General features: G+C 48.8%; 1 protein-coding gene across 1 annotated transcript in view; it reads left to right on the forward strand.

The window, feature by feature from the left end:
* The first annotated feature begins 5,034 nt into the window (after window positions 1-5,034).
* SIAH2 (siah E3 ubiquitin protein ligase 2) overlaps window positions 5,035-16,724 on the forward strand; it is a 20,931-nt gene continuing 9,241 nt past the window's right edge. Inside the window, exon 1 of the mRNA XM_065942507.1 lies at window positions 5,035-5,858. Within this exon, the coding sequence (XP_065798579.1) occupies window positions 5,436-5,858 (423 nt within the window). The 5' untranslated portion in view covers window positions 5,035-5,435. The remainder of the gene's footprint in view (window positions 5,859-16,724) is intronic.

The following is a 16,724-nucleotide window of genomic DNA, read 5'->3' on the forward strand; positions in this document are numbered from 1 at the left end:
ATTTCATTGCAGCACATCTTTGATCACATGTTAAAAACACAAATTTAAATCAAAATAAAAACACGAATTCTAGATATCTTTTAGTATTTCATTTTTAAAAGATTTTACAGCTGTGCATAATAATACATATAATAACCATAAAAATCTTATTCCTGGGTTTGTTTCTATGTATCTGAGTAGCATCACAGCACAAGCAATCTAAGAGAAAGACGGTAGAGGGTCTGTGCGTTGCATTTCTCTTGACACGCAAGCTTCTGGACCTTGGACAAGTGTATGAGTTATACACGGCTGCCGTATAATGAACTGCCCCAAACCTAGTGACTTAAAACTGGCACTGTTTTAAAACTGTCTCACAGTGTGCATGCATTAGCTCAGCTGGATCCTCCGGTTCAGGGTCTCACAAATGCAATCAAACTGTCAGCCAGGCCTGGAATCTTTGCTGGCTGTTGGCCAGAGACAGCAGGTCCTAGTGGTGTGAGGCTTTTCATAGTCATAGGGCTATTCAGGACATGGCCGCTGGCTTCACACACATAGAGGGCTCGGAGGGAGGAAGACAGAGGGAGCAAAACAGAAGTTGTGGCCTTTTGTAACCTAAACTCAGAAGAGGCACCCTATCACTTTGGCCATATCTATTCATTTAAAGGCGGGCGGGGATACACTAGGAGTCTGGGATTAACAGATACAAACTACTATATATAAAGCAGATAACCAACAAGGTCCCACTGTCTAGCACAAGGAACTGTATTCAGTATCTTGTAATAATCTACAACAGAAAAGAACTTGGAAGGAATGTATCACTTTGTCGTACACCTGAAACTAACCCAACATTGTAAATCAACTATACGTCAATTAAAAATAAATAAATAAATAAGGGGAGTTAGCACGTGTGGCTCTCATGATAACACTGAGGGCGGACACCAGGAGGAGGGATCACCAAGCCATCTTCAAGGCTACTCGTGACGAGTAACTTGGCATCTCTGTACTTTAGTTTTGTCACCTGTAAACAGCTACCTTATAGGAGACATGATGAGAATTAAGAGAATTAAGATACATCAAGTGCTGAGAATATTACCTGGCATACAGTGAACACTACGGAAACATGAGCTAAGTATGGACACAAGAAATAATGCGAATGCACACACCTGCTCCAAACGGGGCGCAGCGCAGTCTGCGCTGGTGGGTGGTCAGTCACTGCAGTTGTATCTGACTCTCTCGACCCACCAGGCTCCTCCGTTCAAGGGATTCTCCAGGCAAGAAGACTGGAGTGGGTTGCCCTTTCTTTCTCCAGGGGATCTTGCCCACCCAGGGATCAAACCTGCATCTCTTCTGTCTCTTGCATCACCACTGCGCCACCAGGAAAGCCCAAGTCTGCGGCAGCTGTTCAAGAAATACTTGCCTTAAACGACCCCTAGTTACTCAAAAGAAGTTTGAGCACGTGGAAACTACCCCAGAAACAAAAGTACTTTCTAAAGGTAAAAGTACCTACCATAATTACCAGGGTGAAGGAGTCACACAGTCACCTCCAAATTTCCCACTAGCGCTACTCTTATCAGAAATTTCCACGCAGCAGGCTCCAGTGCACTCCTGAGTCATCTCTATGTCTAAACAGAAAAGGCCGACCACACTTCGCTCTGCAAAGGCACACCACTTGCCTGATTGCAGAAGCTGCCTAATTAGCAAAACCACACAATTTGTAAGTTACAGAAAGAAGAGTGAGAGCGAGTCTTTATCACCATGCTCAGCAGTTTAAGTGAGATTAGGGGTCACCTGTGAGCTTTTACAAACAAGACCCACCCTGATGTTTTAGGGAAAGATGGGTTATTCCGTTCACCCCTAATCTATAAAGGGTAATACGGGGGGGGGGGGGGGTTAAGGAGTGTGTCCTGCTTCACCATGCCCCTCTTGTGTAATCCAGGCCTCGGTGGGTGGGGGAAGGCAGCCAGCCTGCCATCCAGCAGGTGTGGTAAATGGGTCAGGAATCAGGTGATAACAAAAGGCTGGACTCCCCACTGCCCTCCCCAGGCCACAAAGCCCGCAGCCACAGCTGCAACTCCCAGGGGCAAGTAAACACAACTCCACTCGGCACACAGGGCCTCCTGGGAGGCCGCCCCAGCTCACAGCGCCCAATGTGCAAAGGCCACCTCTATCTGATTCAAAAGCCCCACGGAAGCAGGAAGCAGGACCAGAAAGGCCAGCCGGGCAGCCTGGAGAGGGCACTGATGCAGGTTAGCCAGCAGGCCTGTCCACGCTCACCCTGCTCACGCCCAGCAACTGCCTCAGCAGTTTTTTTTTTTAATCACCCTGCTCAATTTACTCGGAAGTGCAATGATATGAGGGAGGAAGCAAGAAGAAATGTCTCCGTATTATGGGAGGAAGCATCTGCCAGGGTTAAGAGTGGATAGATTAGTTGGGTTTTGTTTTGTTTTTTTTTTTTTTTTTTTGAAGAATAAACCAGATCCTCTCTGCAGAGAATTGCTTTTCCCATCTGAAACCAAGCTGCGTGTACAACAACCAGGGCCTAGCTGGCTGGAATACTGAAAATTCATATCAACGTGGCAAGTGTGGGGACCTCGCTTCTCAAGTGAGAGCTAGTGAGACCTGAGAACGGGAGCCACCTGCACTGAGAGAAGGAGAGAATGAAAGCACGTGTAATAAATTCCATTTGCTTGGCTTTTACATTAAAAGTGGAAAATATTCTATTTTCTCCAATAAATGTGAAACTGGGTGTTTTTTTTCTCTATTGTCGCTATTGTGTTCTTCAGGCCATGAAAAGGTAAAAATGGAACAAAAAATATGATTAAATTTTTTCCTCTTATGACCAGCTAAGGAAAGAAGTTAGGTGAAGCGTACCCACAAAATTCAGTGCTCTGTGAGAGGCTGCCGAACTGTCTTCTGTGTTGAGTGTGCTAACCTTAACTCTTTAACCAGACTATAAGCAGTTTTGGGGGTATTACTGAAAGGTATAAAGATCAGCAAGAAGGGCCCTGGGACTTCCCTGGCAGTCCAGGGGTTAAGACTCCACCTTCCCGGCCAGTGGGTGTGGGTTCAATCCTTGGTAGAAGCCATGCCTCCCACCTGCATCAACAAAACCAAAACACAGAACAGAAGCAACACTGTAACAAATTCAATAAAGACTTAAAAAATAGTCCAAGGTCAAAATAACAAAAAGAAAACTTGGGGAAAAGCTAAGCTGAAGCCTCTCCAACATGATTAGCTATGTGATCTTGAGCAAATTAAGTCTTTCTGCGTCTCAGTGTCCTCAACTATAAAATGGAAATGATAACATTAATATCCTCCCTGTAGGATTAGTGCAGAGGCCTGAGAACCATCTGTTCCTGGCACACAGTGGACATTTAATAAACATCAGTTATTATTTTTTTGTATTCCCAGAGTACTCTTCCAAAAACTCAGGCTCAGCCACATTACTGTGCCTTCCAAAAACCTAGAGGCTACCCCTTGTCACTGATGCAAAGGTCTCATCAGGCCAACTGAGGCTCCCATGTACCACCCCTAGGCCCGCAAGTCCCAAACATTCTCTCAATGTGCTTTAGCTGCTGCTACAGTATCTTCACCACCACCCCTCACAGGAACACCGATTCATCTGAAACTCTTTCATGAGTGTCTGGCTATTAGCATATTGTTCCCTTACCATTAGTAGACCAAGCTAGAACCATTTTCAGAGTCCAACAGTGACTGCTGATACATAATAAATGCTCAGGAAACGTTTACTTAAGATTGAACAACGTATCTGTTAATTTTTTTTCAAGATTTAGATCAAATGCCACAAATTCCTTGCATGTACTCTTTCTATATACCGTGTATAAGACTAAACTTTCTTCTGGCTTCTAACAGTCTATTTTTTGGACAAATTTTATTCACTGATACTCATTAATATTATTAAACATTCTCTAATACTACTTTTTAAGATTAACTGCTAACCTTTAAGCCGCTCTTATGATGGGCCAGGTTCTTGGCATATACAAACTCATTTAATCCTCACTATCCCACCCATAAGATAGGTACTGTTTTTATTCCACTTTCTCAAATGAGGAAACTGAGGCACAGAGAAATAAAGAACCTGTCCAAAGTCACACCGATGGTAAGCAGAGGCCCGTTTTTCACCTAGTCTTTACCACTGCCTCTGCTGTCACCTGTGTACCAGCTACATAGCGCATTGCCTCAATTCCAGGGTCAGTGGGTCAAAGTTGCAGAAAAGCAATTCAACTCCGTACGCGTTAACTTGTGGTTCTCCCTCCAGGGCTGCGGCTGAGCGTGTGGGGCCAGGGCCCACATCCTGCCGTCGAAGTCTTGGACTTCCGCGGGATCTAAGGATGCGATGTACTGGAGCGTCATCCACTGTCTTCCGGGGCTTCCAGGACCCAAGCCACATTTCTGGCATTCTTTGACTCTGGCGATCTCGAGCTCCTTTTAGTTAACTCTGTCCGCGAACTCCCTCCCTGCCCTCTAGCAAGCCAGAGGCGCTCAACTCAATTCAGCGAAGGCTTTGGCAGGTCCGACGGTCAAAGACGAGTTTACCTCCTCTCCCCCCGGGAGGAGCAGGACCAAACCCTTAACATCCCAGCACTAGGGCCTGCGCCCGCTGCAGACCCATCCCCAGCCCCTTGCTCCGCTCCCGCCCAAAGCTCTGGGTCCTGACCCCGCGCTCCAGCCTAAGAGCCGCCCTGGCCGCGGTCACGCCTCCCCCTCGCGCTGCTGACTCAAGCCGGCGAAGAGAACCCTCTCGGCCTTTTGCGACCGGTCCCTGGGCACCCGCGTCCCGCCCCGCCCCGCCTGAAGTTGTCCTCCGGCTTGCGCCCGCGGAACGCGTCGGCGTGACTCCCCGGGGTGTGGCCACGGAACTCCGGCGACGCCTCGCCGAAGGGCGGCCCCCTCCGCGGCCCGGAAAAGGAGACCCCGCGCGGCGGCAGCGGCGAGCCGGGCATGCTCACTGGCGCGGGCCGGGCCCGCAGCCCGGGCAGGAAGCGCCGGCGCTAGGCGGTCCCCAGCGCTGCCAGCTGGAGTCGGGCGGAGCCGGAGCTCCAGCTCCGGGTGGTTCTGCCAGTCCCCGCGCGCCTGGGCGGCCGCACACGTGTCCAGGCGTCACGTCCGCGCGCGCCCCCGGGGCTTGCGTCAGCGGCCGCTCCGGGAGCGGGTGGGCCGGGGTTCTGCGCACCGCTCGGCTTCGGGGCCGCGACGCCGCCGGGAGGAGGAGTTTGGGGACGCGGAGGGGTGTTCGGAGCGCCGGGGACCGAGGAGATCGTCAGCGCGGTCCGGCCCCCCATCCTGCCCGGCGCCGATCGTCTCCGCTGCTCGGTCCCGGGCCGGGCGCGGTGGCGTTGCCCCGGAGCCCGCCGCCCGCGGGGCGCGCACCGCCTTGACCCCGGCGGCCCCGCGGCAGGCAGGCGCCCGCAGTTCCATGGTTGGTTCGGAGCGCGATGAGCCGCCCGTCCTCCACCGGCCCCAGCGCTAACAAACCCTGCAGCAAGCAGCCGCCGCCGCAGCCACAGCACGCTCCGTCCCCGGCTGCGCCCCCGGCCGCCGCCACCATCTCGGCTGCGGGCCCCGGCTCGTCCGCGGTGCCCGCCGCGGCGGCGGTGATCTCGGGCCCCGGCGGCGGCGGCGGCGGCGGGGCTGGCCCGGTGTCTCCGCAGCACCACGAGCTGACCTCGCTCTTCGAGTGCCCGGTGTGCTTTGACTATGTCCTGCCCCCCATCCTGCAGTGCCAGGCCGGGCACCTGGTGTGTAACCAATGCCGCCAGAAGTTGAGCTGCTGCCCGACGTGCCGCGGCGCCCTGACGCCCAGCATCAGGAACCTGGCTATGGAGAAGGTGGCCTCGGCGGTTCTGTTTCCCTGCAAGGTAAGCCCAGCTGCCAGCCACGCACCTCCGCCCAGCGACCTCCCGGGACTCCTGTGTCCCCCAGCTCATTCGCGGGCGCTGAGAGGCAGTGGGCTTCTGTCTTATTAACGGGGGAGAAAAAGTTTGCGCCCTCCCCCATGCCACCTGTCCACTTTGGGAGCAGCCCTGGGCCGACTGCTGCCCGATCACTGACCCCAGCCTGATTGGCACGCGATCACGCTGTCCCCACCCGGAGCCTGCGTACGCTGCAGACGTGTACTCAGCCTGGGTAGAGCTGGGCCGCCGAAGGAAAACTTGGACCCAGAAGCTGACTATCTGGGGGGGAGAGAGGAGGGGCGAAAGGAGCGAATTAAACGGACCCTTCGCCAGCACTGGGCTTGGAAGGACTGGTACTGGATTCCTCCTGCCCCCCGTGTCTGCCTTCTGCGCACCCCTGACACGTGGGAGCCCTCGGGAGTGTAGCTTAAAGAAAAAAAAAAAGGGCGCCTACAGCCTGTTTTCCTCCAACAACAAGAAAACCTTGTAAGCCACGCCTTTCCCTCTCCTAGCCTTCCAAGGACCGAGGAGTTGTGTTATTTTACAAAGTGGGGTGAAAACGAGAGCTGATGGGGAATTTAACTGGAAGGGCACGCAGGAGCTGTTGTTACAGTTCTTTAAAGCCCACCACTTTATTTTTTGTTTAGTTAAAAAATTACCAGTGCTCTTGCGAAAAAAAAAAGGTGGGTGGGGGGGGCCACATCACTGAGACAAGTGAAAGACCCAGACGTCTCGCCTCCTTTCCCACCGATGTTAGGTTTAGTATGCATCTGCATGGGGTTTTTTCTAACCATGTATAAATACACTCTCCGCAGCTGAATACAGAATGGTAGATGTTAATGTCAGGAAGGTTTATATATGCACACATAAGTTTTTCTCCAAAAATGGCTTCTGCAGCTTGCTGACTTAAGTCCATCACATATTTTTATATGTCTGCAGCCTACCTCTATCTCATTGTATTTCAAATGGCTGCATAATTTTGCATTGTGTGGTCATACTGTAACATCAGTTTACATCTTTTGGGTAAAAATCTTCAGGAGCAGTTTCAGAAGCAGATAGAGACATATCTATCTATATTACCACATTATAACCTATAATTTTACCATACAGTTCATTTTTTAAACTTAGAAATAATGTCATTAATATTTTTGGAGTTTTTTTGGTAAAGCACCTCATGGGCCATTTAGGCTCTCTTGCATTGATTTCTCTTCGCTGCGGCTTACTTTTATAGGGCAATGGCTTATTTTTAAATTAAAAATAATCCACCAGAGAACTGAAGCTTGGGACACATGTCAGTAAAATGAGTGATTTAATTTGATCTGTGCCCTGCCACAAATAGGTTTTAAAATAGCATATTCAAATAAGCGTTTGAAATTGTGTCTGAGCTATGGGTTTTCAGCCAACCTTAATAAATTGTCATGCTTTGAACCACCTCATGTAATGCTTACTAATGCACCCAACCCAGTAGTAGTTTGTCATTAAATTTAGACAAAACAGTTTCAAAATTTTCTTAGGGTCATGAACAAGGAGGCAGCTAGTGATCAAGGGAAGATTTGGTGATTGGTGACATAAGAGTGGCTATGTGAGGTTTGAGATATTTTGTGGAAGCTGGGTGAGTAGGTAGGGGATGCCCCACAGGGTTTCTGGGGAACCATCTTCTCAGCCCTTCACTTTCCCCTAGGCCTTCAGTGGCTAACAGAAGAAATGACTTCAGATGAATAACATTTTACAAATGAGCATTTGATATCAGTCAGCTGTCCCTATCTGCCTGACAATGCAGGAGATGTGGGTTTGATCCCTGGGTGGGGAACATCCCCTGGAGAAGGGAATGGCTACCCACTCCAGTATTCTTGCCTGGGGAAATTCCATGGACAGAGGAGCCTGGTGGGCTACAGTCCATGGGGTCACAAGAGTCGGACATGACTTAGTGACTGAACAAGCTATCCCTAATATATTTTTTAAAGCAATATCATAAGAGCATTATGTTGCTTGCTCCCTAGAGAATGGGGGCAGTTATAACATGCTATATGAAGTGTGAAGTTTCACTTTCAGAATCCAGAATTCTTGTTCCTCCTGAAGTATATATTCTTTCCTAATTTGATATGTCTTGAAGAAGAGTTCTCTTGGGAATCAAGGGTATCCAGTGTTTCTGTATATGTCACTGATTTCTAAAAAGGTCCCATTCTGTAAGACTGCAGTTAGACAAAGCCATTGCTTTGCAAGCTGAAATTAAACAAGGTCAGCCATCCCCCTACAGACCAGGAACCCAGCTTAGAAAGTGACCTGGGGGGGAGGGTGTCACTCTTGTGTAAATACATACATGTGCGATTTATAAAGCTGGAATATGCACGCCTCAACTTTGATCAGTAATCCAGACTATTGACAGGGGAGCTCAGCCAGTTAGTCTGGACAAATCAAACTTGGATGGATACAGAGGCCCAGCAAGCAACTGAGATAATATTTGTTGGGAAGGCTGAGATCAATAGAGAGTGGTGAGGTCTGTGGCAGACTTCGGCTCAGTGGTCTGCTTAGCCAGCCCTGTGCTTCTCGCTCGCTCCTGGAAGTCACAGGGGCGGCCTTGTCCCCACTTGCTCGGAGTCTCTCGTGGGCTGGCTTAGGGAAGAAAACCCATGTTGGGTGAAATACCAGAAGCCAGCTCTCCATGGTTGCCTGGTGCTGCCATTGTTTGCCTGAGAGACTGCCTCTGAGAGCCTGATGTCCCCGTCTGTAATGAGGGGATTGGGCTGCTCAGCTCCTGAGGACCTGCAGCTTCTAGAACTCCATGAAAAGAAGAGCGGCTCTGTGGAATGATTGCTGAGGCCCTCTGCATGCCAGCTCCTTTGTGTGGGTTATCTTTTATGAGTCTGCTTTTCTTATTCTCAGGCAAGGAAACATGCGCCTCTAGAGAGGTTAAGAGTTAAGTGACTTGAGATCACACGGTGGACCAGTCCATAAACCTTCATCCTGAAGGCACACATCCTTTGATTTGGAGTCTGAGGTTATACGCAGAGGCTCCAGATCACAACCTGAGGCTGACATCAGTAACAAAATCTTCCAGCTGGATGAGGTCACCAGATGGACACATCCTCGTGAGACAACATAGCTGCCGACTATAAAGTTTATTGGGAGGAATTTTGTAGGGCTTGGGGGGTGGGAAGATCAGGGGCCAAGAGGGAATAGCTTATACACCCAATATTTGGGGGGACTTCAGTCCAGCTCTGAATCGCTCATGCTTCCATTTGCCCCAAAGTGGAAAGAAAGTGAAGTCGCTCAGTCATGTCCGACTCTTTGCGGCCCCATGGACTGTGTGTAGGCTACCAGGCTCCTCTGTCCATGGGATTCTCCAGGCAAGAATACTGGAGTAGGTTGCCGATTCCTTCTCCAGGGGATCTTCCCGACCCAGGGATCAAATCTGGGTCTCCCGCGTTGCAGGCAGATGCTTTACCCTCTGAACCAGGGTCTGAGTTACCAAAAAGCCTCCTTCCGTAAGCATGGTCGGGGGGAGGGGTCACACAATCGAGGGCTAGCGTCCTGCCAGCACCTGCACTCTGAGCTCAGACCTCCTTTTTAAAAAGGCGCTCTCTCAGAGTGTGGCTCTCTGCCCCCTGGGGTACATTTAGTCCATTCTATGGCTCGTGCCATGCCTGAGAAGTTCTGACATCCTGTCCCCTTCTCACAAACCCACCATCATCTCTGGAGAGCGTGGATGTAGGGGGAGAAGTGAAGGGTGACACATTGGGGTCCCCCACTCAACAGTGTATTTTAGTATCAGCCAACTATTTCTCTCCAAAACCATGAGAAATGCTAAAACCCACTCCAGCCCTCTTTCACGATCAGACATTTTCTTTCTACTTTTTCTCTGGGGCTTCCCTGGTGGCTCAGACGGTAAAAGAATCTGTCTGAAATGCAGAAGACCCAGGTTCGATCCCTGGGTCAGAAAGATACCCGCAGAAGGGGATGACCAGCAGCTCCAGCATTCTTGCCTGGAGAATTCCCCCGGCGGCTACAATCCATGGGGTTGCAAAGAGTTATCTCTCTCCAAAACCATAGGAAATGCTCACACACACCCCAGCCCCCTGTGCGACATTTTCTTTCCACTTTTTTCTTTGGCTTCTGTAGAAGTTTCTGGCAGCATTATCTCCAAATACTGAACTAGAAAGCCTCGTCAGATACTTCTCTGTGGTTGGATTGTGACAGTGTTGTCTGTATTCTTTAAAAAAAACTGAGGGACTTGCGCGATGGTCCAGTGGTTTAGGCTTTGTCTTCCAGTGCAGACGGTGTGGGTTCAGTCCCCGGCTGAGCAGCTAAAATTCTACATGCCTCTGGGCCGAAAAACCAACATTAAAAGAAAAAACAATATTGTGACAAATTCAGTAAAGACTTTAAAATGCTTCACATCAAAAAAAAAAAAAAATTCTTACAGTCAGATCAGATAATCCAGTTGGAAGTTAAAATGTGTGGACTGATCTAGTCCAGTGGGGACAAACCCTAAACACTGGCAGGGACAGGTCATGCAAGGGAGAGGGGCGTCTGCATGTGACCTTAGGGTTCAGGCGACGTCAGGGGCGGTGGAGGTGGCTGGGAGTTGGACCACAGCTTTTACTCAACTCTGGCTGATTGGCCAGGATGGGAATGTGATTGCAGCTGTGCTAGATCTTTGGATTTTTTCGAGAAAAGTCACAAATCTGCATTTTTTTAAATGTTAAATATCTCGATTTTTTTTTTAACATTGTCCAAATTCACATGTAAAGCCAGCACTTGCAGGCCAAACCAACTGTGTCTGTAGGCCAAAGTCCAACTCCCAGGGTGCAACCTCTAACCTGGTTCTTTCAGAAAGCATCCAGTGAGCCTGGAAGTTCTCATCTGACTCTGAGAACATCTGAACTCTGGAGTTCTGATAGCTCCTGAGTCCTGACTGTTACAGCTTACTGCCTTGTCATCTTTGTTTTGCTGAGAGAAACTGCCAGCATTCTGGCCTTTGGGAGACGGGAGCTGTTGTCCTGCTGACTAGATGTTTGACACTTTGTACAAAGTCAGTCTGTTTCTTTGCACCTGAATGTCTTAAGAGCTGGACAAGATGACTATATGATGATCTTTTTCTGCCCTAAAATTCGGGAATCTAGTGAGCTGTTGAACAGAAAAGGGGCACCAGTCAGGAGACAGAACTGGGGTCTCATCCTGGCTTTCTGTGATCTCAGTCCTGTCACTTGCTCCTTAGATCTGTCTGTTCATCAGTTAAAAAGAACAGAGATAGCCTTGAGCTGGTGGGTGCTCTCAGGTCAGATTAGCAGTGCTGGCAAGGACTTGTGTGTCACCAAAGCAGATGGAAGGTGGGTGGGATCAGAGCGGTTGCTAGGTGATGGGTGATCAGTCACCGAACAGTCTGAGGGGATGAGCCAATTTGCCAAAACCATTTCAGGGATCTCTTCCGAACCTCAAAAATTCCCCTAAGACAAAATCAGTGACTTGGAAGTTATCCCTTCCGCCCTCATTCCTGGCTGAAGTTGACCGGGTTGGCTCACAGAAGCTTGTGCTGGTAAGCACTGGGGTCGACATGTGTTTCTGGTGAGGCTCAAGATTTTCCAGAAGACAGTGGATAACCTTTGAGTGTAAAATCAAGAACAGAAGCACTAGAATGCATGAAGAGGGTACTCAGAAGTTTAATACTGATTCTACACAGAGCTGGCCAAAGATTTTTCACAGGTCACCAAGTCCTGGAACTAGAGTAAATCATTGTTAGTTAGGATTGATGTTTGGTACAGCGGGAATGGACGAAAACCAAAAGGTACAGCAGGTCTGACCTATAGAGTCCCTGGCTTAGGATGGATTAGAATTGCCCTTTTTGTTTTTTCTTGGAAGCCCCATATAAAGTGCTGTATACACAGGACCATAGGAAGACCTCAATGTAAAGTATCTTTAGTGTCCAACTTGCGCGTCTGACAAAATTTGTGAAAAATGGCATTTCTCATTCACACCCGTAAGGTCCTCACTCTTTGAAAAGGGCAGGCAGTAGGTACACGTGTGCCAGAGTGAATGCCAGCATTCACCTTAGCATACTTTCTAAAGCTCACGAGAGATGCTGAAAATTCCCTAGCAGAATTTCATCAACTTTGCCCCACACATCCATTCTCCATTTCTTTCTTAAAAACTGCGAAACGGGTATTTTCATTGCCAGTTGGGTAACAGTTTTACTGTGATCCTTTTTGTACTGTACAGTGTCCATGAGATAAAAGGTCACCCCTTCCCAGTGTTTAGCTGCCGAGATGAGTGGAAGGCACACCTGCATTAATCGTGTGGGCCTGGGCCCCGTTTCACAACTTTGAATCAGTGGAGGTGGTGTCTTCATTTCCTTCTCCCCCTCCTCCCCTTCACCTCTTAACTCTGGTAGTTTCGAAGGCTGGCCCTACTCGAGCCTCCTGGCCCCAGTCCTGTCTGTCTTCACTGTACTGGTTGGTGACCTCTCCAAGCCTCCGTGGCTCGTTGCTAAAAGGGGGTGATGATTGTGGTAGTAATTCATGCGAAGTGCCCAGCACAAAGTAAAAACTAAATAAACACGCACCGTTAGAAACTAACAGAAAGTAAACGAGTGGAGTCTGGGGTCAGGTCCAGTTGCTCAGTCGTGTCTGACTCTTTGCCACCCCATGGACTATACAGTCCATGGAATTCTCCAGGCCAGAATACTGGAGTGGGTAGCCTTTCCCTTCTCCAGGGGACCTTCCCAACCCAGGGATCAAACTCAGGTCTCCCGCATTGCAGGCAGAGTCTTTACCAGCTGAGCCACAAGGGAAGCCCAAGAATACTGGAGTGGGTAGCCAATTCCTTCTCCAGGGGATCTTCCCGACCCAGGAATCGAACCAGGGTCTCCTGCATTGCAGGGGAATTCTCTACCAATGGAGCTATCAAGGAAGCCATAAAAAGAAAAAAAGGAATCTTTCTTTTCTCCTACCAGTTCTCCCAGCGAGCTTCTCTTTCCTATTCCTAGTGTTACAGGGTTTCCATAGAGCTAGGTAACTTGGCTCTGGCATTGGTTTTTCAGTGATGAGAGTTTTAAAAAATTTCTTTAATGCTTTTATAAGGGAAAACCTGCTTAGATTAGGGAACTTTTTTAATGCATATATTTTGTTTTTAAAAGTTATGATCCTTTTTTAATGTAGAACATACAGGAGATTTTAATTTGATACTGTTTTCTTTAATCCTGCCCACCTAGAATAACCACTATACCATTTTTGCACACGTCCTTGCAAACTTACCTCTACATCAAAACTTACAAACCAGCAACAACAACAAAAAAACCCAACAATGAAAAACAGGTAAAACAGGAAATTCACACACGATTTCATAACCTATTTTTTCATCTAATACATTGTGACTGCTTTTCCACACTGATAAATATTCCTTAAGATCCTGTTTAATGACTATATAGTATTACAATTCCATTAACTGTGGAATGTTATGGAACATGATGTTGGTTATGAATGTATCAGTTATTTAATCAAGCCCCTGTTTGTGGTCATTTAAATCATTCTGTTTTTCTTATTGTGCTTTTAAAAAAAAAGTACTGATATAATTGAATCCCTGTGCGTAAGAAAATAATTATTTCCTAATGATAAACTCCTAGAAGTTGAATGGTAGGAACAAAGAGCATGTGCAGAGATCAGCTTTTGCTCATAAAGCCAAACTGCTTTTTCACGTAGAATCAAGTGCCCATTTCTCTCCAGCATCACCAGCAAGGGGTGTTATCCTTTTGCTTTAATGCTAGTGCCTACTTTTTCTCCCTCATGTAACATCAGGCCAGAGTTGGCTTCTCCTGATTACCCATTAACGTTTCATCAGACGCACCCATGCCTGCAGCCCCAGCCCCTCTCTTCCTACAAAAAATCTGCCTAGTCCACCACTGCCTCCCCTACCACCCCATCCTTCTGAAACTGAGTCTAACTGTGGAGACAGACGTGCCAGCAGAGCCCTTCTGAGGAGGAGGAGCAGAGGGGTCTGCAGGCCTCCCTCAGGTGTGGCGTCAGAGCTGTATTCGGGAGGATGAGCAGGGTGTCCGCAGGAAAGGAAGGGACGTGATATCCCGATGGGGCTTGTGGGAGGCCAGTGCTTGTAGAACACATTGTTTACCCGAGCTGGGAACATTGTCTCGTGTTATCCTCCTAATTACTTTGTAAAGGAAACAGGACATGGTTAACATCCCCCCTAAGAAATCTGCTCGAAATTTGTAAGTTTGAGGACGTCCCTGGTGGACCAGTGAGCTTAAAACACTGAGCTTCCAGTTCAGGGGCTGTGGGTTCCATGCATGGTCTGGGAATTGAGATTCCCACATGCTGAGTGACACGGCTCTTGGGGCAGAAACCCCGAAGGCGCCCTGGGATGTCTTTTCTGCCGCCCTCGCCTGGCTCAGGTGGTCTCCTGCCCACTGCGGGCCCACACAGGAGCTTCTGGAGGGACGGCAGTGGCACCCCTGAAGCTGCCAGGGGCAACAAGGATGCCAGGTTAAATCTGACTAGCAGGTAAACAGTTGCCTGGAACGTCCTAGCCGCTTGTGTTTTTATTTGCTAAATCTGGCAGCCCCACCACACCAGCTTCCTCGTGAGCTCACTTGTAGCCGCTGAGAAATAAAGCGTCCAGAGGGATGCAGCAGTATTTGAAGGGGGGGGGCGGTGAATGTGATCTCGCAGATGGGATGCTGGCAGGAAGGAGCGTGTTGAGGAAGGCTGGACAAGGTCCATAAAGCCTCTCACTCCGGTCTGGTCTACTTTACGGTGCGAAGGGACCTCACGAAACTGGTTCTCCAAGTCCTGGGGGGGGGGGTGCGGGGAGGGAGGGGGGCGGTGTTGCCTGCTAGCTCGATCTGTGGTCAGATGAGAGGTATACTTGGTCAAAAGTCAACTTTTGTTTAACACTTCCAAGATTAAAAAGAAACCCCTGCCACCCCAAGGAGTCTTTGTATGCGCGCACACACGCACACTTGCACGCACACACCTTCCCAAGAGCTGGATGTTCTCACATGACTGCGATCATAAGAGGCCGGATTCTCCCACCGAGTCACCTTCAGTAGAGAGCCCTGCCACGTGGGGTCTGTTGACTTTTTCTTAGGCAAAAAGGAGGATTGTTAAGCCCAAGGTTTTCATTAGCATTGCCTTCTCCAGAAGAAAGTGTATAAAGTTCAGCGTCAGTGTTTGCTGAGCCTCACCACTGTTTGACAGTTCAGGTACTGGGTGACACTGTCTTCTCATACTGTCCTCTCTGAAACTAAGACTGCACTATGCTCATTATGTCTCTGCACTCATAGCAGAGGTGAGGAAGGTACCATCTAATGAAAATCCGCTGTGGTTCTTAGAGGAAAGATGCTAGACCGACGGATGCGGGGTGAGCACTGTGATGAAGTCACAAAAGGAGATGTCATTGCTCCTGCTGCCCAAGTCTGAACTCCTCCACTGGTAGTGACAGTCAAGGGCTGATTATTTGGCAGGCAGCTTTATAGACCCACTCAGAGGTGCCAGGGTAGGCAGGCTCAATCCAAGGTCACGCAAGACCCTGGGTCCTTGAGTTCCAATCACAGCCACTCCAGCAGTGGCTGCAAACACGCTGTAAGCAAAAGTGACCGACAGCCATCAGAAGAACAACAGCATCCTGTTTCCCCGCCTAGGTAAGGTTTCAGAAAGCCAGAAGCACCCCCATCGAAATAGTTTAGGTAAATAAAGTATGTGAAATGCCTTGGTCAAAAATTACAGAAGTCATTCAACCCAGAATGAATGAAGTCTAAAATGTACATTTTTTTTCTTAAGTGGTTTCAAGATCTCTCGAATTATTTTTTAATTCTAAGTTCCACAGTTAAGACTTAATTAAAGTAAAAGTAACATGGTGGAGAGCAATCATCTTTTGCAGATAAACCTAATATTTATTCATCTACTAGTAAATAGTGGGTGAACAGGAAGCAGGTGATACATCGGTAAGTCAATAAGCAAAATTAACAGACCCATAAATTGGAAAATAGCCTGGGATCATTCAGTGATATGTTGGGGGGGAAGATAAAAACATTTTAGTCACAAAAGAGCTGGCTTGGATTGCTAGAAGTTCTGTTAGAAAGTGGTAAATCTGGACTTCCCTGGTGGCCCAGTGGTTGAGAATCCACCTGCCATCGCGGGGACGCGGGTTCGATCCCTGGTCCGGGAAGATCCCGCACACCACGGGACTAAGCTCATGTCCCTCAGCCCCTAAGCCCGTGAGCCACAGCCACTGAAGCCTGTGTGCCCCTGAGCCCGTGAGCCACAAGAAGAGAAGGCACTGCAGTGAGAAGCCTGTGAGCCACGAGAGTAAGCTCACACGCAGCAGCAAAGACCCAGCACAGCCATCAATAAAAATGAAAAAATGTTAAAGTAAGATTTAAGTGCAACTGCTGGTTAAGATATAAGTTTTACCACTATATGGGTCTAGACTAGGTTTAGCTGCAGTTCCCACTTGATCAAGTCTAAACAGTGTCGAGAAACAGAGACTTCAACCAATAGCCTTTTATCGTCTGCTCGTCACACCTGTTAATACCGTCAGGATCCATCCTTCCCACTGAACTAACTCTGATTCCATTCATGGGGTCGCCTCCCCAGTGCCAAAAGGGGTTTACCTGTTTATGAAAGGGGTGCAGGTACATTTCATACCTGGAGCTCCTCTTCCAGATGTGGTCTGGAAGCGGACAGGAGTTTCCCGTGGAGCACTAAGGGTGGTGGATCGTGAACCTGGGAACCATTGTCCAGGGCCGTAGATCTGTCAGGCGCCCACAAACCTCTGGAAGGATCTGAGGAGCAAGAGAGAAGGCCCTGTCTTCTTTGGGTG

Source organism: Muntiacus reevesi, chromosome 8, assembly GCF_963930625.1.
Source record: "Muntiacus reevesi chromosome 8, mMunRee1.1, whole genome shotgun sequence".
NCBI lineage: Eukaryota > Metazoa > Chordata > Mammalia > Artiodactyla > Cervidae > Muntiacus > Muntiacus reevesi.